This window comes from Cydia strobilella, chromosome 6 (genome assembly GCF_947568885.1).
Source record: "Cydia strobilella chromosome 6, ilCydStro3.1, whole genome shotgun sequence".
NCBI lineage: Eukaryota > Metazoa > Arthropoda > Insecta > Lepidoptera > Tortricidae > Cydia > Cydia strobilella.
The window spans coordinates 20,579,007-20,602,201 of NC_086046.1; the positions used below are offsets into that span (position 1 = coordinate 20,579,007).

The 23,195-nt window shown below is 38.3% G+C and overlaps 1 protein-coding gene across 10 annotated transcripts in view; it reads left to right on the forward strand.

The window, feature by feature from the left end:
- Positions 1 to 23,195, forward strand: part of LOC134742269 (disintegrin and metalloproteinase domain-containing protein 11) — a 784,213-nt gene that overhangs the window by 604,744 nt on the left and 156,274 nt on the right. For all 10 annotated transcript variants that reach the window (XM_063675307.1, XM_063675303.1, XM_063675305.1 and 7 more), the window contains one exon: positions 1,034 to 1,180. In XM_063675307.1, coding sequence (XP_063531377.1) covers positions 1,034 to 1,180 — 147 coding nt within the window. The remainder of the gene's footprint in view (positions 1 to 1,033; positions 1,181 to 23,195) is intronic.

Sequence of the window (23,195 nt, forward strand, 5' to 3'; positions counted from 1 at the left end):
CCAATCGCCGATCAGTTTATAATAAAAAAAAAAAAAAAAAAAAAAAAAAAAAAAAATCCATTGCGTTGTCATGGTACTCCTTTTCATTTAAGGTCATCTATTTCACTCGTAGCTATAGGTACTCTGTTTACTCGTACTTTCAATTCTGTTTTTCCGCTCTTTCCTTGGCCCGCCATTACGTCTCCGTAAAAGGACGATACTTATGAATGACAAATTAGACCTTGTCGAGAGCAAAATTGCGCCCTCAGAATATTTTATTGAATTTCATAATTTTTAACGTACCTAATAGCCCTGTCCCGTTTATTATTACCAATGAATAGATCTAGGGCCTTTTTATATAAGAGTTTTCGAGGTTTTGTCTCGAGACCCTGGTTTATAATGGGATTTTATGTTATGCTGACAAAAAACAGATCTGAATTTTATCCTGGGATAATATTTCTGAGGTAATAACGTTCGGCGTTTATTCGTGAGACTGTTTTTTATTATTGGAGGTTTGAGGCAATCTCGAACTGTTTTGTTAACAGCTCGCTACTTGATCGTTTCAGTGTAGTTTATTTTTAGATAAAGAATGTGTGTACTGTGGTTTATAGTATAAATACGTACAAAATGGACTTTATATACTAGCTTTTTACTAGTCAATCCAGTCCACTTTTGTGAAAAATACCATTTGGAGCCTGTCTAATCATCCTAACGATATATGCCGAACGTATATTAAAATTAAATTTTGACAAGGATGCCAATTCGAACGTACATTTGGACACCAACATGATGTCTCAATGATGTCCCTAATGCGCGATCCAGACGTATGGGCGAATGAAAAAACAATGATATCATTTTGATATAATTTTGATGGCAAAACGTAAGTTAGAATTAGCCTCAAGATAAGAGGTATCTAAGTTGCGAACCGTAAGTTTCCTTACCCACTAAGTTATATCTGTCACTTTGTCTAAATATTTTCGCCTATTTTTCTACGAATCGTCTTATCTAAACACAGATGATACGCTCACACGAAATATAATTCGTTTGTTCACAGGAAATCGAGCACTGCTACTACCACGGCACAGTGAAAGACTACCCGGGCGCGTCGGCGGCGTTCCACACTTGCAACGGCGTATCTGGCGTTATACACATCGGGAACGAGACTTTCGTTATACACCCCTTCTACGGAGGAGATCTCTCGGTCAGTGCCGTAGCAATAAGAGCTTTATTATGATAAATATATTGATGGGCAATATTCCTTTGAACTTAATCATATCGGTAGTCCGATTGCAAAATGTCTTAAAACTATAGTTGAAGGGTTTTACACTTGCAATGGCGATTCTGGCGTTATTTATACACATCGGGAATGAGACTTTCTTGATACATCCCTTCGACTGAGGAAAACTCTCGAACAGTTCCGTAGCAATAAGAGCTTTATTATGATATATCGTATGTGTGTCGTTGGCGTACGTGTCGCCATTATTTTAAGATTAAGCCAGGTCCCCACAGAAAACCAGCGCCACGGTTTGCCGCGGTTTGCCGCGGCACTATGCTGAGTGGGAATCCTTTTTGGCGTCCAAATGTTTTTTTGTCTGCATGCTTTTCTTTTTTATGTACTATGTTGTGGCGTCAAATAAATGTATTTTCTTTCTTTCTTTTCTTCTTTCATATATTGATGGGCAATATTCCTTTGAACTTAATCACATCGGTAGTTCGACTGCGAAATGTCTTAAAACTCTATAGTTGAAGGGTTTTACACTTGCAATGGCGATTCTGGCATCATACACATCGGGAATGAGACTTTCGTTATACACCCCTTCTACGGAGGAGATCTCTCGGTCAGTGGCGTAGCAATAAGAGCTTTATTATGATATATTGATGGGCAATATTCCTTTGAACTTAATCACATCGGTAGTTCGACTGCAAAATGTCTTAAAACCAGGGGTCGGAAACCGGTACTTGCTACATACAAAAATACCGGTATTATTACGTTCTTTTTCGTTCTTTTGTTTATAATTTCATTTTTAATGGGACGTTTTAATAATGCAAAATTGTTTCCTAAATACATGATTCAGTCCTACGTAATGAGCATAAAAAAAATCAAAATATTGGGCTATTTCGGGGTTTTTAAAAAATACCGGTTCCGAGCCCTGCTTAAAACTCTATAGTTGAAGGGTTTTACACTTGCAATCGCGATTCTGGCATCATACACATCGGGAATGAGACTTTTGTGATACATCCCTTCGACTGAGGAAAACTCTCGAACAGTTCCGTAGCAATAAGAGCTTTATTTTGATACAATGGTTGGCGATATTCCTTTGAACTTATCATATCAGCAATCAAGGTGTTTTCCGATTGCAAAATGTCGTGAAGTTCCATAGCGGAAGGGCTTTACATTTGAAATGGCATTTCTGGTTTTGTACACATCGGTAATGAGATTTTTTTGATTTATCTCTTCTGAGGACATCTCTCGGTAGCAATAAGAGCTTTATTATGATTGACTGATTGTCGTTTTCTCTTCGAGCTTAACCCTTTGTAAGGCAGAGGGAAAATATTTCCCACCTTACTTTGAACTTTATTTCAAAGTGATAGGGTTCAATTTTGCATAATTTCTGACACCCCTACGCCTTATAAAGGGTTAATAACATCGAGAGGAAACCTCTCTAATCATTTGGTAGTCCGGGTTCAATAATTAGGCCGGGATACTTCAAAATAATTAAAGAATATATTCTTTTTAGGGTTCCGTTTAACACTAACTGAACCCATTTGCTTATTGAATCCTAAAAAGACATACGCTCACATTTAGAATTATTGGGGCCATTTTTATTTAAAGTTGTACAGTACACTATTTTTAGTTTTGGGTATTTTTATGGTACTTCTACTCAGAATATCGTAACAGCCTAGTAGCTTAGCTTTGTAGCTAAGCTAATGTAGCTTTGGGATTCTTTTTTCTCTAAGTTATTAGGATCGAAAGAGCTCGTGATTCTGAGTAGAAAAAACAAATAAATCGAAATTAAAAAAAAACTGTTGTACCTATATGTATCACTTTAAATAAAATAGCCTATTGATTAAATATATTAAACATATTAATAACGGGTCACTCACGTATTTTAAGTCGAAAAGATAAAGATATGTTTCACTCCGTACCGAGGAGCGTCATCAGGAGCTTGCGTCGACGGTGATATTGATTAAATACTTGTCAATCTACAATAAATATGACTACAAAGGAAGTAAAAGTTAAACCCTAAATGAAGGTTTTATAAATCAATTAAACCTAGAGTTAAGACAAATTGAAGTTTAAACCAAAGCCTACCATCCGTTACTGTCTTTCCAAATCGCAGTGCCCGTTCGTTAATTATCCACGAAAATGTTGCCTAAAATCCCGGAATAAGCCGATATCAACTAATTAACGTAGCCTGTTATAAATCAAAGGGTTGTAAATGTATTTTTCCGCCTGTAACCCGTATATCATGGGCCTTTGGGTTAATTAAGGTGGCCAGTAAAATACGTGCGTACATTCGAGAACGAAAGTTACTAAGTGGAATTGTTCAAAATTGTCTTTATACTTGTACATTACTGTTATGTACTGATCATTTGGATTTGTTTTTTCGCTTAACTACTTTTGCAGCTGGATGTACTCGTAATTAGCAGCAGAAATAGCTATGATGGCCAGAGTAGTCAGCTGGTGTTCAAAGTGATCTAAGCACGTTCTTATTTTTTTTATTATAATCCATAAGTTTTGTTAAGTTTAAGTCTACTGTTCCAAATTATAATTCGTATGATGGCTGTTACTCGAATTAAACGAATTTTAATTAAATTTAATTTAAATATTTATTACAAAAATATCGCGTCTAGATAACACCAGCCGGGCTAGCACATGATTGGCGCGAGAGTATCTCGCCGCGACATAGACTACCCGTCCCCCTTTAATTCATACAGTTAGTAAAAGACAGGTAGCCTATCTCGCGGCGAGATACTGTCGCGCCAATCATGTGCTCGGCCTACAGGATATTTTTATCTACATATTTTTTTAAAATTTGCTCCTAACGGATAATAACTAGAATTATTAAAAAAAACCTACACCTAAACCAAATAAAATTAACCAACAGAATCAAATACAACCCTGTGCATCGTACCAGGATTAAAGGTCCCCATAATGCCTGCATTCCTCGCTGAACTGCTATGAAGAGCTGTTGGACCAAATAGGACCCAGAGCGAGAATCACCACCTCACGCCGATCTATTTCCCTATAAAGTTTTTGCAAAGTTGTGTTCGTCTCGTCCAAATAACTAGTTTTGCTGCTTGCTGCTTGTAATTATATTGAATATATAGAACGCTGGGCCAAATTAGCCACGGACTGGATCCCACAGGATGGTTCTCGGGGCAGAGGCAGACCCAAACGGAGATGGCGGGACGACCTCGATACATTCTGTGTGGAGTGGCGGGAATGTGCTTTGGATAGAGCCAAATGGCGGGAAAGAGGGGAGGCCTTTGCCCAGCAGTTGGACACACGAACAGGCTATTAAAAAAAAAATATATATATATATATATATATAACTATGAAAATCTAGTTAACCCTTTACCAGGCTAAGGGATATATATTTCCCACATACAGCACTTCTCATGTGTTCTATTTTCGATGAGTAAGACTGACATTCGATTGTCATAAGTATACAATTAATGGTTAACATTAATTTACTTGTTTTAACGACTGTGACATGGAAACACTTAACCTAACTCCATAAGTTACTTATTGCATTGAAATTGTAAAAGTATAAGGAACTCTTCAATTAAACGACAAGATCGAGCAATGACTGAATGTTTATTTTAGACGCAGGTAGACCTTACAAAAAGCCAATGCGCTGCATACCCACATACATAATATGACATCTTCCCTTTTTCAAAAACAAAAAAAAGAGAAAAAAAATATTCTAGTCTCATGCACATGCATTTTTTTTTTTGCATTTTAGATTTCGTATCAATATATTAACGACTTCTGAAATAAATTTAATTATTTTACAGTGTCTGTCAATAATAATAATATTAGTAATTGTACAATTTTAGTATTATTTAAAATATATAATCAGAATAAGGGCATGTTAGGTTACAAACTTATCTTTTATTTTATTCTTTCAAATGGAAAGACAGACACCTATTTTGCGACACAATACAATAAATCTCAATCAATTTCCTCATCATTCATTCATGTCTGCATTAATGACACAAAAAATATGTCACTATTTAGTATTCAAAATATACAATAATGAACTACTCTCTATAATTATTTTATGTTATCATTATCTACAGAAAAACTATGTTGCAAATTTAACATTATTAAGGATTCGTTTTTGTTTTTACGTAACAGGTCATTTGAAACTCGACTAAATTGGTAATCAAAAAGGTTTACATTGCTGTGACATCCATATTGACATGTGTACTTACTAAATCATCAATAGGTATATACATATAGAATAGAATTGCAGTTTTTGTTTACTACATGGTAATTAAGCTTTAGCTATAGACTAATTTCATGTTACGACCAATAAGTCATTCACATTCATGCATAATTTGTTTTGTGTAATAATAACATAGTATATTATATTTTGATTATTTTTGTACATAGAAGTTGTTTGGGATGCGTTTCCCGTCCTCCGTGGAGCATTGACATGTGTTGTTAGATCCAGTTACCCCATCTATCTGGAGCCCTCACTATCCTGCCGGAACGAGTAACAATATTATTACCATTGGTTGATACCGTGTTGTTTGCAGAGCGCGGGGTGGTGTCTACAGCGCTTGATAACGGGGCCGGCATTACGTCATCTAAATCAAAGAATAAGTCCATATCAGGCGAGTCATTTCTGTGCGGCGAGTCGCTTATAATATGCCTACGATTTCTTATTATTTCGTTACCGTTTACTAACTTAATTTTATAACTGCGTGGGCCTAAAACTTTAGATATGGTTCCAGATGACCAACCTTTTTTATTTGGATCCAATAAAACTTTAACTTTATCCGCTACTGATAAAATAGGTAAGTTTTTCGCGTTACGATCGTAATAATTTTTCTGTATGTGCTTTTTATAAAGTAACTTATCTTTTACGTGATATTGAATTTTTGGTTTTAAGAGCTTTGGACACATGGGAATTATACTTCTCATTTTTCTACTTTGGAGTAGTTGAGCTGGCGATGCTAAGTCATTGGATAAAGGCGTATTTAAATATTCTAGAAGGCCTAGCCTGTAATCAGTGCGATGTTCACTTGTTTTAATTATAATATTTTTTACAGTTTGAACTGTCCGTTCTATCTGGCCGTTAGACTGTGCATATCTCGGAGACGACATTTTATGAGTGAATTGCCATTCATCAGCAAACTTTTTGAAACTCAAGGACGTGAACTGTGGTCCTCCATCTGACATCACTACGCTAGGTATCCCTTGGCGACAAAAAATATCCTTAAGGGATGATATAACATAATCAGACGTTGTTGACAACAACTTAGTAATTTCTATAAACTTGCTGTGATAGTCGACTAACAATAAATAGTCAACCCCTTGTATCTGAAACAAGTCCACGCCTATTTTCACCCACGGTTCATCTGGAATTTCATGTGGAATCAATTCTTCCTTTTGATTATGTCTTCTATGCGATAAACAAATATTACAATTATTAATTAAATTATCTATCTCATTAGTGATGCATGGCCAAAACATGATTTCTCTCGCTCGTAATTTACATTTTTCCTTGCCCATGTGCCCTATATGTAGTTTTGTTAACATATCCTTTCTTAGGGACCTGGGTATAACTATCCTATCCCCTTTCCAAACTAACCCTTGTGCCACAGTTAACTCATCCCTATACGTCCAATAAGGCCTTAGTACGTCTACTAAATCTTTTCTATCATCCGGCCACCCTTTTAAAATACATTTTCTTAACTGCACAAGTTCGTCGTCAGTGTCAGTTTGTTTTTGTAACGCGACAAACTGGTGGTCGGTGAAGTGGCGGTCGGCGACCACGGCCAGCGCTCACTCCACAGCGCACACCTCGTCGTGCAGCGCCTCGCGGCCGGCATGCTCGACGCTCGCGCTCGGCTCGTATGCGCGCGACAGCGTGTCTGCTATATACAGATGTTTACCCGGCTTATATACCAATTTGAATGTATAACGCTGCAACCTTAATAACATTCTTTGTAGGCGAGATGGCGAGTCTACTATAGGCTTTTTAATTATACTAATTAATGGTTTGTGATCGGTTTCGATCGTAATATCCGATCTTCCATATATGTACGGATAAAATCGCTCACATGCAAACAAACAAGCATACAACTCCTTTTCAATTTGAGCGTATCGTTGCTCCGTTTTGGTTAACGATTTGGAAGCATAGCATACGGGTAGGTTATGTTGCATGAGACAACAGCCAAGACCGCTTTTACTCGCATCTACTGAAATAGTTATTGGCTGATTCATGCTATAATACTGTAACACTGGTCTTTTCATCAAGCATTCTTTAAGATCATTAAAGCATTTACTCTGAGAGTCATCCCAATGCCATTCAACTTCCTTTTTCAATAACTCTCTTAATGGTTGAGTCTTATCTGATAAGTTGGGTATAAACGTCCCTACGTACGTAATAAGCCCTAAAAATCTTTCAATATCTTTCCTATTTACGGGTGTAGGCATATTTTTTATTGCTGTTATGTGCGAGTCATCCGGACTCAGACCGTCCTTTGTTATGCGATGTCCTAAGTACTTTATCTCTTCCAAGCCAAACCGACATTTATTTCTATTAAGCTTAAGGTTCACTTTCACGCACCTCTCCAACACATTTTTCAACCGCTGGTCATGCTCCTCCTTAGTGCGGCCGTACACCAATAAATCATCTATGTACATACATACCCCTTCAATATCATCAAAATTTTCATATATCTTTTTGTGAAACACTTCGGACGCAGAACAGATTCCATATGGCATTCTTAAAAATTTGTATCTTCCAAACGGCGTATTAAATGTACAATACCTACTGGTATCATCTAGCCGCACCTGCCAGAAACCTGAGCTCGCGTCAAGGGTACTAAAGTACCGTGCCCCTGACAAATTGGACACAATTTCATCGATGGTTGGAAGCCGAAAGTGTTCCCGTTTTATGGCATTATTTAGCTCCTTAGGATCCAAACAAATTCGCAAATCTCCGTTTGATTTTTTAACTACCGTTATACTACTAACCCAGTCCGAAGGTCCCTCAACTTTAGCAATTATATCCTGAGCCTCCATCTCTAACAACTTATTTTTGACCGCATCCTTTATCGCAAATGGTAATTTTCTCGGTGCATGAATTACCGGTACCGCATCTGATTTTAATTGAATTTTATACTCGCCAGGAAGACAACCTATCCCATTAAAAACATCACTGAATTCCTTTATAAAATCTGGAACATTATCATTGGACTGCTCCACAGACATAACTCGCCTAACCAAATTTAACTCTTTACACGCATACCGTCCTAGTATCGGCGCGGAATCTAAATCAACAATTTTAAACTCTAATACATATAAATCATTCTTGTATCTGACCCGTAAGAAAATCTTTCCTATGACGTTAATACCAGCACCCGAGTATTCAGTAAGTCTTGTATTTGTTTTTAACAAATCCTTACTCGAAATACCTGATTTTATCAAATAACTTTTGGGGAGTATGTTAACCTCTGCCCCCGTATCTAATTTAAAACTCACAGGTACATTATTTATTTTTAATTCCGTGTTCCACTCCTCACAACAGTCACAACATTTATTTTTAATATTATTTACCTGGTCCTCAGACTCTTCCACCATGTACACCCTGCACATCCTGGCAAAGTGATTCGGTCTGGAACATTTCATGCAGCTCCTGCCATACGCCGGACAGTCGTATTTTTTGTGAACGCCGCCGCACTGGCCGCACCGTCCTCCGCGATGCGCGTACGGCGCGCGGTGCTGAGCGCCGGCCGGGCCCGCAGCGCCCGACGCGCCAGCGCGCCCCGCGCCAGGCACCCATCCGCGCCCGCGCCATCCTCGTCCGGAACTCATACTACGACTCGATTTTGCCTCGACTTTCGCACCTGACCGATTCAACTCGAACACTTCTTTGTTAGCTACCGCACACACTTCGCTACCTTTTAACTCGCTAGTGCACTCTCGTTTAATGTCCTCCGAATACATTTTCGACACGATAGCAGCCCGACATATTTCTAATGCTTTGTTTAGCGTTAGGTCGTCCTCGCGTAGCAACCGCTCCCTAATCGCTGCACTCACGATTCCGCATACGAGTCTATCTTTTATTAATCCGTCGTTTAAGTCACCAAACTCGCATGATTGAGCCAATTTTCTCAATTCAAAGACGTACTGGTCTATGGACTCATGTTCACCTTGTTGACGAGTGAAAAACCGATGACGCTCGACCGTTACATTTTTTTTCGCTTTAAAATGATTGTCGACTTGACCTATTAAGGCCGCTAATGTTGTACTTTTCGTCTTACTTTGTTCTATTATCTCACGGCATTGTTCCCCTACGACGTGTAAAAATATGTTCATTTGTATTTCTTCCGTTTTCTTATTAAGTTCGCATGCCTTAACGTATATTTGAAAACCATTCTTCCACTTCTCCCAAGATTCACACAAACTGCCAAACGCCATATTGGTTACATTTTCCTCAAACTTAAACGGCAACGGGGGAGTGAGAACCGATTCCATCTTGGGTTATTTTTCCGAATTTTCTTACTATCTTAACTTCTTTGTCTTCCGCCTTCTATATAATGCACTTTTTAACACTTTTTATCCCTTTAACCGACTGCGCCATGTAAAAGTATAAGGAACTCTTCAATTAAACGACAAGATCGAGCAATGACTGAATGTTTATTTTAGACGCAGGTAGACCTTACAAAAAGCCAATGCGCTGCATACCCACATACATAATATGACAGAAATATCTGTGTTTCGTGTCATTACTTAGTATATTCGTGTTTAAACCAAAACCACGCGTGGCTCACTCCGCGATTTCGTCGCTTCGCTGCAAGTACATGCGGCCCGCACCAATTTTGGTGTCTAGCCATAGTAATTGCCGCGCACCGCTACGGAACGGACGCAGTTCATGCTTGCGCCACCTAGCGGTCATATCTGTCGTAATAGACGCGTTATGTTAGAGGGTGAACCTTCTGTACATATGTAGTACTATTATTTATTCTGTGCCAAAACGGACTTCCATCCTTCTGGTTTTCAACTACATAGGTACATAATCGTTATTATAATTACCTCTGCGGGTTTGTTACTACAATTTAGGTACTAAATTGAGTTGCACTAGATGATAATTTTGGTGTTGTACTGAAATTGCATATGTGATTAAGGGTACTGACGAGGTAACTAGATGGAGCTAGCTGAAAATAATTAAGCCTGTGGTTTCTGCTATTTTGGCGTTTGAAACACTGATGATATATGGGTTACCCACATTTTATTACATAACAAATTAAATAATTTATTATGCGAATATTTTAATTTGTGGTATTTCAAGTAGAAACACTACTATATAAATTATAAACTGAAATAAATATCATATACGAAAGAAAAATGAAGAGATGCAGAGGGTACCGTAAGCCCTTAAGGTATTGCATATACTCGTACTAGAGATGGAAGTAGGTACGATCTTTTCTTCAGGGTTTGAAGGTCGTATCGGTTCGGAAATACCGCGGGCGACAGCATAGAATAAGTAATAATATTATCATACAGAACGGCCACGCACCGCCACGCCCCGACTCGAATTACCTCGCCCCGCGACAGAAATCTGGCGGACTTTTGGCGTGCTCTCAGTACTGTTTTTAAGCAACTTACTCACTCACACTATGACGCATGACGCGTGTACGGACGTGCCGTTCACACATAGAAACGCGAGTGATTTTTAATTTATAGCGTGTCCGTCCTGTGGCGACAATTCATTCCACAGTTTAGCTCTGCAAGGAAACGCACAGTTGAGAACTGTCAACCATCTAAGTTGTGAAGATGGAAATGTTGCCACGTAGGGCGATGCCGTCAAGAAACGGCAGGGATTTTAGTTATTCGAGCTTTCAGTAGTTTGGAAAGGCAGCAAGGACGGCCCAACACTACCAACAGTTGTCTTGAGCATGTGAAAACAATAATATAACATTATCCTATTTACCCTCAATTCTCTTAATTCTATAACCAATCAATCATTTTCAATCTTAAAGCAATCCCATTAAGGCTCACAATCAAATGATTCGTTAGTAAAATTAAGTACACATTAACATAACCTCAAAATCATCCGCACAATACTTACAAGTACGGATTTATGGTTCAAATTCGCTCAAATCGGCGGCAAAATATAGAAGACAATGGTGACAATTGGCTATTAATCTTACCCGACATCCAGGATTGTTATTGCCGACACTTACTTAGCGCTAGAACATCATGAGAATGAGCTCCGATTACGAATAGTTCTCACGTATCTCGAGGTCACAGTACAGTGGTGAGCTTGAGCACCCGACTCACTAGCGATAAGAATACATGGTTCCTTTTGTTTGCGGGGCCCATAGGATAGATAAGGACTATTGTTTGCGGGCCCATGTCCATATTATGACTAAGACGGGTGGATTAAAAATGTGAGTTATCTGTGGAAATGATAATTTGTTTTAGTTTGAAATGTTTGGGAATTTTACTCTGTCTTTGGTGTGAATTCGTGGTTTTCGTATTTATTGTCATTGTGATAAGCTGATAAGGTTCCAAGTAGGAAAACTTAAAATTGGTTGATTGTTTACTGATTATACTGATTTAAACTAACACGATTTTCACTCATAATTTTAAAACTAACACGTACGTACGTGAAGCAATTGAAATCAGAAAACATCGAAATTTCAAACAAAATTAGGGACAGGGGATTTCGTCTTCGTGAAATCCAGTAATTAGCAAATGTAAGGGGGAAAAAACATCCCGCCACATACCATCGGATGTCGTGAGTGTTGTGTGTAGGCAAAGTGACAACCCTAGCGTACAAGTTAATAAACAAGATCAAGTGCGGGTAGTTCGCAAAACCCGCGCGGCAAGAAGATGTTGATACAATTCCTCGCCAGTCTGCCTGTGACCACGAACGTAACGTCACGTTCGAAACGTCAGGCCATGAATAAACGTAAGTTTGTACGCGATTACGTCCCGTGTTAGTTTTAAAATTATGTTTACTGATTTATGACTGACATACAACTCACAGCCTAGACCTTTCAATGTAGGATCTTTCATTTTAGTAAGCGCAATTAGATTTTTTTTATTTCAATTCATGGTAAGTTCAAATTGCGTTTTAAGTTTTAATGAATTCCACACATAAGAATAAGAATAATTTATTTGCAAGAATATGTATGTACAAAGATGTCCTTATAAATAGTGAGTACCAATACACAGCGAGCACAATATCGTGGGTGGGGTGTTATATTAAAACCACCAACAGCTAGTACTTACATAAATATACATCATGCCCGTAGGCATATCAAACATGTACATACTTACTTGATACATGCATATAACGAGCAAACACGACGTCTGTCCGTCCGTCTACGGGTAAAGACATTTGTCACGACGAGATAATCCTTGGCTTACCCTTAGGCTACCCTCACACTGGAGAAATTAAATGTAAACAGCAACTGACGTTTACATAATTTTTTACTTTCCATTACTTTAATAAGTAGGTATGCTTTGCCATTGTAATGTATTCAAAACATTTTTTTTATACCGAAATAGATTAGAACCACGTTTGGGCCACTCATTTGATTGTAAGCCTTGTTTTCGCGCAATAAAGGCGCATGTTCGAACTAGTTTTCGAAGTTAGTTTGTAGTTTGTTTGTAGTAGTTTTTATTTGTAGTTTTGGAAACGGAAACGATATCATCGTTCATCAAGCAGATACTATCATCATCATCATCATCATCATGTCAGCCGATAGACGTCCACTGCTGGACATAGGCCTCCCCCAAGGCTCGCCACTCCGACCGATCCTGTACCGCTCGCATCCACCGAATTCCCGCAACCTTCACCAGGTCGTCGCTCCACCTCGTTGGAGGCCTACCGGCAGTTCGTCTTCCGGTACGCGGACGCCACTCCAGAACCTTCCGGCCCCACCGGCCATCAGATCTGCGAGCAATGTGCCCCGCCCACTGCCACTTAAGGTTTGCAATTCTGCGAGATACTATATTATACAATAATTTGTTCGTGTCTACAAAAGAAAATGTTTGAAAAACTGTCGTGTTAATGATACCTAGTACCATGTTTTTTATGTAGCAAAACTATGCAGTTGGACAAAGTACTTACATGTCTTTTTGAAAAACTTTTGTCATCTTATGGTTTTCGGGGGCCCTTGCGGATACACTTCGACCCATAGATAGGGATCTTTTGTACAGTTACCCCCTAGGAAAGATCCGTCCGCTACTCAAGAGTGAAAAAGCTTTTGTGTACTGCCACTTGTTTTTCCTTCACAGTTTTCCAAAGCGCTAAAGGTTTTAAAAAGTAAAGGATAATCTGAGACCTAGATAATTCGCGTTGATATCTAGTGTATACAAGTATAGGACTACTAGTTCTTATTGTTTTACCTACTCATCAACCGTCTGAGTTAAGGTAAACGATTAAGTACACACATACACACACATCTTCTTCTTCTTCTTTTTCTAGGGGCTATGTAAGGCTTCAGAGCCTATGTATCACTGCGACCATCTCTGATCTATTGTGATCGCCACCTACTACAACTCTCGATCCAAACCTGCAACTTCAAACAGCTGCAGGATCTTTTTGGTTTCGAGAGACTTTAACTCCTCCGGGCGCAATATATGTCCACCCTGGATCAAGTCACGAGTGCGCATTAGGCAGGGGCACTCTGTGAGGATGTGTAGGGGCGTCTCCTCTGCCTCCATACAGAGTCTGCACCGCCCCATGTCACGTTTCCCCATAGTGTGCATGAGCTTATTTAGGCCGCAGTGCCCGGTAAGCACCCTGACCAAGTTGCGCAGTTGGTTCCTAGGCAGCGCCAAGGCGCTCGAAGACGCCTTTTTGCTGAAGGCCTTGATAAGCGCTTTGGAATGGTTCAACCCTGGTTTCTCCCTCCAGAGTTGAATGGTTTTGTAGTGACAGTAGGTCTTTAGGATGAGCCGCGTTAGGCTTCTGGGAATCCCACAAAACGGCTCAGGACTGTAGTTCTTCCCCTTAGCCCCTGCTCGCGCGAGTTCGTCGGCCTTTTCGTTTCCAACGATACCCGCATGCCCCGGGACCCAACGTAGAACAACCTTGTTCCTGGCTCCAAGGTTGTTCAATAATTGCCTGCAGTTCTCAACCAGCCTCGATGTGGTGACATCAGAGGTTAGGGCTAAGAGTGCCGCCTGGCTATCCGAATGGATATAGATAGTATGGTTGCCGTAGTTGCTTTGCAGATTCATTGACGCACATTCAATAATGGCGTATACCTCTGCCTGGAATATAGAGCAAAAACGCCCTAGGTTTAAGCTGATGCTTTTCCTGGGCGCTTCACCATATACTCCGCAGCCTACTTCAGATCCGGATTTGGAGCCATCAGTGTACCACCTCAGGCTTCCTTCTTTACACACACATACACACATTGCTGGACCCGTGTGTAATTTTTATTTTTTTATTATTTTTATATTCCCCTTTTTTAAACATCTTTTTTCTTTCATTGTATTGTCCTGTGTATGTGTGCTTTATGGAATAAATGTCTTTCTTCTTCTTCTTAAATTCACAGTGTAACCTTATCTTTACCTTCTGCGTTAACTCGAATTATGTCACAGAAAAGGCATGCGACTCTAAATTTTGTAACATGGGTTTGTTTAGGTGGTGCCTCGCGAGATTTTGTCTCTATGAATGAAATATCTTAAACGTTAAATCTGAACTAATTCCTTATCAAGTTATCAAGCATACTAATGGCCGCCACTTGCACCGTTTAAAGCTCGAAGTTTACACTACAGTTTAACCCTGTATTAAACGGTTAACTTTGAGTTAGTCGACTAACCCTAGAACGCGCAAGTGGCCCTAAACGACATGAACCCATTACCGCCCAATGTACCCATTTGGATACACCTGGGTTACTGTGTTTAATTCGATTTTCTACTGTAACTCTACCTTACACCAATAAAAAAAATGGTGGATTCCAAAAAGTGGGTGTGGGCGCTAATGTATTAAGCCGCATTTATTAAAAAAAAAATTGAATAATGTCGAAAATAAATTAATAATACCTATATGTATATCTAAGAACAAATTTGACTACCTATGTCTTGTTTGATGCAAACTAGTTTTTCTTTTAATGAATGCGGCTGAAGCTCGTAAATATTTTTCTTTTTTGGGGTAAGCCATCGAAAAAATTTCTAAGCGATGATTTAAAAAAAACCGGCCAAGTGAGAGTCGGACACGCGCACGAAGGGTTCCGTACCATTACGAAAAAAAACAGCAAAAAAAAACACGTTTGTTGTATGGGAGCCCCACTTAAATATTTATATTATTCTGTTTTTAGATTTGTTGTTATAGCGGCAACGGAAGTACATCATCTGTGAAAATTTCAACTGTCTAGCTATCACGGTTCATGAGATACAGCCTGGTGACAGGCGGACAGACGGACAGACAGACGGACAGACGGACAGCGGAGTCTTAGTAATACGGTCCCGTTTTTACCCTTTGGGTACGGAACCCTAAAAAACAGGTTATCATCAACACCAGAGTACTTATATATCTAGTTCACCGATATATTAAAACCAAACAAACATAAATTACATTTTGACAGCTATGTAACTAGATTATGTTCATACACCGTCAAGGATTATAATGAAGAATATGACGTCAAATTACCATAACGACTTGACATGGTTCCTAACAACAGATCCACGCGGTAAATGCCCTCTAGATGGAGCATTTAGGACTCGCGCTAACCGTGCATTGGGTGCCTTCAAGTGGGGTAACTGGGGACGGAGGGTTAAGTTTAGACAATTTTTTGTGGTTGAAAAATTTACTGTAAGACTGGTAAATCCTAATTCAAAAACTGTAAAAAGTACACTGCTGTCATAATATTGTCTTCGGTTACCGCGATAGTTACTCATGAAATAAAACCATGCAAACGGATAATATCGCGTATAATGAATTTAAATACGTTAGGGGTTTAGGGTTCGAAACGTCGGGATGTATTTTGAATTAATTATACGTGAGGGCTTCATCACTTTATCTATTATTATTATTATTATTTGTATCTCTTTCGATATCACGGGCCTATAAATCCCGGTCTTTTGATAGGCTTGCGTGGGGATATAGATCCAACACGTAGAGGCCCCTTGGAGAGCTTTAATGTCATGTAGAACGCCTGCTGGAACCCGTTCACAGGCGCAACAATAGACACCCATGAACCGGTCGCAGCAGGCATTGGGACTATTGCAGAAAAAGTGAACAGTATACCGGTCTATGGATTGAAGTTTGGGTGGACAATGAGACTGGGCTATTGTAAAGAACTCCGGACACCTGCCATAACAATGTTAAAACACGTTATCGAGGCAGGTGGTGACTTGCCGCTGACTAGATGGGCCCCTGAAACTGCCGTCGTGAAGACGACCAGGAGCAACTCCGGTGTGAGCGGCTCAGGGGTGTCGAGAGGTGTGCGCCGCTTTCTACCCAGTGGCTGTTAGCAGCCACTGTGCCAACTCGCGTCTTATGCATCTTTCACTTCCACCCCTGGAGCATATAGCTCTTACGACTCCCCTCTGGACGGCCAATGAAGGCAAGCCAGAGCTGAGAGTCCTGCGGGTCCCCTTGGGATCCACTCCGACCGACGAAGACACGCCGGAGACGGAGACCCTGACCGACTCTCTGGAGCACTCGGGTTCGTGGGGTCGTCACTCCCCAACAGCTCGCCACAAGCTGCCCTGTATATTATTATTATTATTATTATATACTTTATTTTTCAAGCAACGTGACTCATTAAAGCTGTGAAACATTAAAATTAAAATTAAGAATAATATTAAAATTAATTAAAATTAAAATACAATTACCAAAATTCTATTGACCTATGGGAAACATGTCAGAAAATATAATTAAGATATAGCAAAATATAAACATATTATTATTGTATTGTATTGTATTTTACTATTATCTATGACATTTATTTCTGTTTATAACGTTTTTCTAGTATAAAACAATGTAATTGTAAGCGGTTCCTTTAGTGCTTAATACGTCAGATTGAAGTCTATTGGAGGTAGTCTCCGCATACACCGAAGCGTAACGAAATTACAATTCGTGCCACGCTGTAATTAACTGTAATTTACTGTAATCGCTGTAATTCGCCGACTTAATGCCAATTTATGACACGTAAATGTAAACAAATGTATGTGAAATTTCGAGAGCAAGAAGCTGATGTGAGATGTATACTAATTTATAAGATTTTATGGGCGAATAAATATGTAGAACTTACAGCATCATTCGTCTTGCATTTAATGTGAAATTTGGTACAGTTACCTGCAATAGTATGTTACAAGACGAAGGCCGCAAAAATATCTGACACGATCTGTACCATTTTCAACCAAAAGGGCTACTTATTGTCGCTTGTCAGTGAGGCACTATTTCCATATAGCTTCAATTAGAAATGAACCTTATCAACAAGCGACAATGTTGGTTGAAAACGTCACATTATTTGTAGAGCCTGTTACATATTTTTGCGGCCTTCGAAGAGTAATATTATTGCAGACTGAAGGTACTTGTAATCTTTTATTACGGTAAATTGTGCCTACTTTTCTCCCCACTGGGTAAATTGTGCTCCAACACTTTTTAGGGTTCCGTACTTCAAAAGGAAAAACGGAACCCTTATAGGACCAATTCAGTTGAAATTTTGTACACATATGTAAGTTTGTGACCCAAAGCCGAACATGTAACGTATTAAACAAATTAATTTTAAACATGGTTGCCACTTTGGGGGGGGGGGGGGGGGAGGGTAAATGAGAATATTTTAAAATCAAGTTTTTCAAACTATATCGTGTTACATATCAAATAAAAGAGCTCATTGTGAGAATCTAATTTTTTTTTATAATTTAGAATAAACAGTTTAGAAGTTATTCAAGAAAATAGGCAAAAAATTGGCAATGGGCAGATGAAGATGGCGCTGTACTGCGCCATATGTTTTACGGTCACTGAATTGTCAAACTTCAAACTTTGACAATCAGAGTAACCGCAAAATGTATGGAGATGTACAGCGCCATCTCGTTTAATACCTGTCAAATTCGAAGCACGAAGTCTTAGATTTTACGCATCTTACTCAATCAATGTATCTTTGACTAGTATATTTTTTATAGTATATATTTTTTATTTTTATATTAGTCGGTGGCGCCCAAAAACTAACGTTTTCCCGTACATAAACAGAAGCGTTGCCGAGATTTATAGCATGTCACATGCTTATGATATATTAATTGTTTGTCGTGTAGTAAATATTTCCTCGGAGATAGATGGCGCTTTGTTTAATCCGAAAGTAGCTAGCAACTTTGGCGATTTTAGAAGATTGATGTGTTTATGATCAAGTTAAGAATGAAAATAAATGAATATTTTAAGGGCAACTTAACACAAATCAACCTAGTCCCACAGTAAGTCCAAAAGGCTTGTGTTGTGGATACAAGACGACGATAAATATAATACATAGGTATATATAAATACTTTATGAATATAAAACATCAATAACTAGGGAACAAATATTTGTGATAAACACAGAAATATATATTGTAGAAATAAATGCCCTTACCAGGTTTCGAACACGGGACCTCCTGCTGGGTCACTACCGACAAGGCTAGGAGATTGTTAAAAATCAAAAGCAATCTCTTTAACAGCTAGCTTATTGAGAATCAAACTTTTTTCTAATAATTCAATTAGCGGTAATTAGCGGTAATAACAATAGAACGCAAACGTAGTTACCTTAAATTATTTATCAGAAAATTCCATCATATCCGAACCTCTTAATCGTATTGCACGAAACATTTCAAATAAATAATTCCACCTAATTCAAACTCTTTCTTCGAAAACAAAAGACGACCAGTCCTCAAAACTGTAAAAAAGGCGCAACAAAAAGTTCCAAATTCAATTTCTATTTAACCCAATCAGAGTACATTTGAAGACGAGATTAAACATTTTAGGCTTCCAAATACATTTTGAATGCTTACTAACTTTAGGCAAACCAATATAAAATGACCTCTATTTGCGTAACGAATGTACGCAACAATAGCCCAACATTTACGCAGATTCTCAAGACACGATGTAAGATGGGGTAATAACGCCCAATGCTACCAACTTGAAGATAACGCCCATCGGAGTTGGGATAAGTTCCGCTGTATATGGTCTATGGGTCCTTACTACTTCTCATCATGGATACTACTAAGGTTTTTAGATCGATAATTAGTATTGGCTATGTGCAATGTCCGTACAGGGGGAAATTTAAGTTTTAGTGAGCCGAAATGTTCATAATATTATATTAGTTGTATCAACAGTCAAAAAACTAATATTTCGCTGTTCCATTCAAGAAAAAAAAACAAAGAGCCTTTTAAAACATTTTATAAAACGTGAAATATTAATAAAAAAATATTATGCTAATGCTAGTAATTTTGATCTACTTATTAACCTATTTAGTGTAGAATTGTCAGAAGTGTCATGTGCTCATGACTGACATTTAAGACACCGGTAAACTCCTTTCCTTTCTTGTCACGCTCAAATATATCTGAAAATACTTATATTATGAAGGGAAGGCATTAGGCCCTTCGCTGACTTGAGCGGGTGCGCCCGCGGGTATGATCGTAGGTAAAATCCGACGCACGCATCGGCGCCAGGTAGTGTTGCTAATACTATATTTCGTCAATCCGCTCACCCGCTCCGTGCCGGCGAACGGCCTTAGCATAATATGCTCGTATATCTCTGAACATCTACGCACTGTAATATATTTTATAGAAACTGAGTCAAGTGATTAGCAATCGAGTTCCATAACGCCAATCGAGTTACCTTAGTACCAACTGAACCAACTTGGCTAAAAGCAGTCGAAAGTGCCAGTCACTCGCACGCTGATTAATATTGAAACCACAATGACTAGTGTTTTTGTCCGTCTGCCTCTGCCTCTAGGTTAATTGCGCTTTCCAATAATGTTAGTGTCTTAAAGTGTATTAAACACTAGCCAAGCCTTAGGGCTAACCTGTAGGTTAGCCCACCCACATGTAAGCCCCTTGTCAAGTTGACGCTCTTACTAATTATTTGTGAGTGCGGGACGCATTGATATTATTAGCATTCATTTGCAGAGTCGAACTAAGCTTACTCTGCATGCATAGCATATTTAATAACAAAGTATGGGATTGTCATTACTGAGGATCCTCATCAGAAATGAGGGACCGTAAAAGAAGAATATGGCTTTTCTCACGCAGTCAAATAGAAAAATAAACTATATTATGTATATTTTCCTAATGCGAGCAAACATTTACCATTATAGTATTGTCATTTATAATTTATTTAAACATAAATTAAGCAAATCTCATCAATAATTTAGTTTCAACAACACAAACAGCATTTAAACTTACATAATTTAATTACAATTCAAATTATTTACATAAACCACAATCGGACCTAAATTTTAACATATTTCTTCCGTTTATTGCCTCTCGTATCGACAAACAATCCTCTCGTTATAACGATTCTAGTATTTAGAGAGCTTTAACGATGTTTTCCTTCCACTGCTTGTTTTTTTCGCTTTACAATTTACCGCTTTAGAGCTGAAAGGCAGATCTAAGAAGTAGGGTAGTCTTTGTCGGGGCGCGGCCATTAGCGGCACCCGCTAAAATCGTGAATTGAACAATTACCGTGCGAACATGTTTGCCAACATTAATCATGGGCTTAGGAAGGTTTGGGTTCTACAGGGAAACCATGTAATGAAATAAATATTACACATAACGAATAAGTTAAATGGTGAGGCAAGAAGGCTTTGTATTTTAGGACCTCGATTAAAAGACACGTCATGATTGTAAACTTTTTTCTAATGCTATAAAAATTAGGTATAAACGAAAATAAAAACACTGAAAGAAAACAGAAAACATCAGTGACTCAAGGAAGCAAGTGCAACTATTTTTAAGATTGAGAAAACATTTTAACTTCACGCTATGTTATTTGTAAAAATGTCCCCTATGATAATCCTTTTAAAATCTAGGCTAGGAAACCCTTTATTATATTTTATTTTATTTATTAAGTACAGCCACATCGTATGTTGCATTAAAATTGTGTCAAAGTACTTCACCTGATCATCATCATCATCATCATATCAGCCTTCTATCGCCCACTGCTGAGCATAGGCCTCTCCTAGCGTACGCCACTTATCCCGGTCCTGATACAGTACGACAATTAAGGACCCTTTAATAGTTAGCTATCATTTTATCCACATATATGCGTTTAGGGTAAGAATCTGTGTGTTTGCGCATACAAATGAATATCGTCATTTTGATAGAATATACAAGGATCAGTAATGAAAACGGATTAGTTTATCTAGAAAATTTCTTACAAAGTAACGTGTTTTCATAGCTTTCCAATATATGTAACTTGACGTACAAAATCTTGCAATAAAATGTGTACACGTTGAGTGACCATTTTCTGAAGCCAACGTATTTATTACATTCTACAATATACAGTCATAATCTCTCAGAATATGATCAGGTAAAGAACATCCTCACCCGTCAGATCTCTGTAATACGAACCGAATGAAAACCGCGATGATTTGCATATCGAGAATAATCGACATCATCCCGAGTATTTCTCGAATCTGAGTAATTCCCCAAACGCTATTCGACTCGACAGCTAGGGCTATTTCCGACGCATAATGCGTATCGCCTCATTCAAACCAGCGACGGTAGCACGGTCGCATTTTTATCGCTTGTCGCCATGCCTGTCACGTTCTTACAAGTATGTAAGTGCGAAAGTTACGGGCATAGTGACAGGCGACAAAAATGGGACCATGCTGCGCTCGCAGAAGGTAATTTAATTTTAAAATTGCAGCACTATAATTGATCTAGTTCTGACGTTGTCGCTCAGACGCATTAGTTTCCGAGATATAATCGAAAAACCGAAAAATGGAACCTTCAAACCCCCCTGACGCCAGGGCTACGACCGGGGACTTTTGATATGTTCACCTAACTAGTCCAAACAAAGTTACGGAGTCAAAAGTTGTGTTCCTAGCATTTCCCTCTATACCTTCTTATTGCTTGGTCTAAAATCACGGAATCACAAAAGGGATCACAAATTACTGGTTTGTTAGAGACAATTGCTATGTGTGCGATGACAACTAATGAACTAACCCATGATTGGATTAAGTGCCGCCACTGACGTAAGAGGTGTCATATCGAATTGTATGCCGGATTATTTGAACTATTCGGCTCAATCCGCTCAAGTGTTCGGGTTTTTGGGTTTAACGCGTATAAAATAAATTGAATTCTATAAACAGGAGAAAAAATGATAAAACCTTTATTCCTCTTTTGATTTACTGATGTAAAATATTTTTATATGATGTTTTCTTATGCTAGCGACCCGCCCCGGCTTCGCACGGATAGTTCAACTAATTTACACAAAACCTTTACAAATTATACATATAAACCTTCCTCTTGAATCACTATCTATTAAAAAAACGCATCAAAATCCGTTGCGTAGTTTTAAAGATCTAAGCATACATAGGGACAGACGGACAGACAACGGAAAGCGACTTTGTTTTATACTATGTAGTGATTATCAGTATTTCAGTAACTATGCTATATTAATATTATATACCTAGGTTATGCTAAAATACTTTTATTATGAGGCTGATCACTAAATTGTAAAAAAAAATAGTTTTTCATACAAAACGTCAACATAAAGATGCATCTGCCAAAATATAATATTTCCTTACATATTAAGTCTAGCTTTTATCTTTTTTTGCACTACAGAGTAAAGCAAAATACATATTTTTTTAAGATAGTTGAACGCATTTAAAAATTAACGTTTTTCTTTTAACAACATCTCCATATTACTTTACTCATGTTTGACAAATAAATTATCTTTATCTTTATCTTTTTCCATTTCGTTTCAAAACTAAATCCACCGCATTTTAAAATCCTCTCAAATTCCACAGAGAAACCGAGTAGCAAATTATTAAGTCTAGGAGAACTAATTTCACAAATATTTTATTCC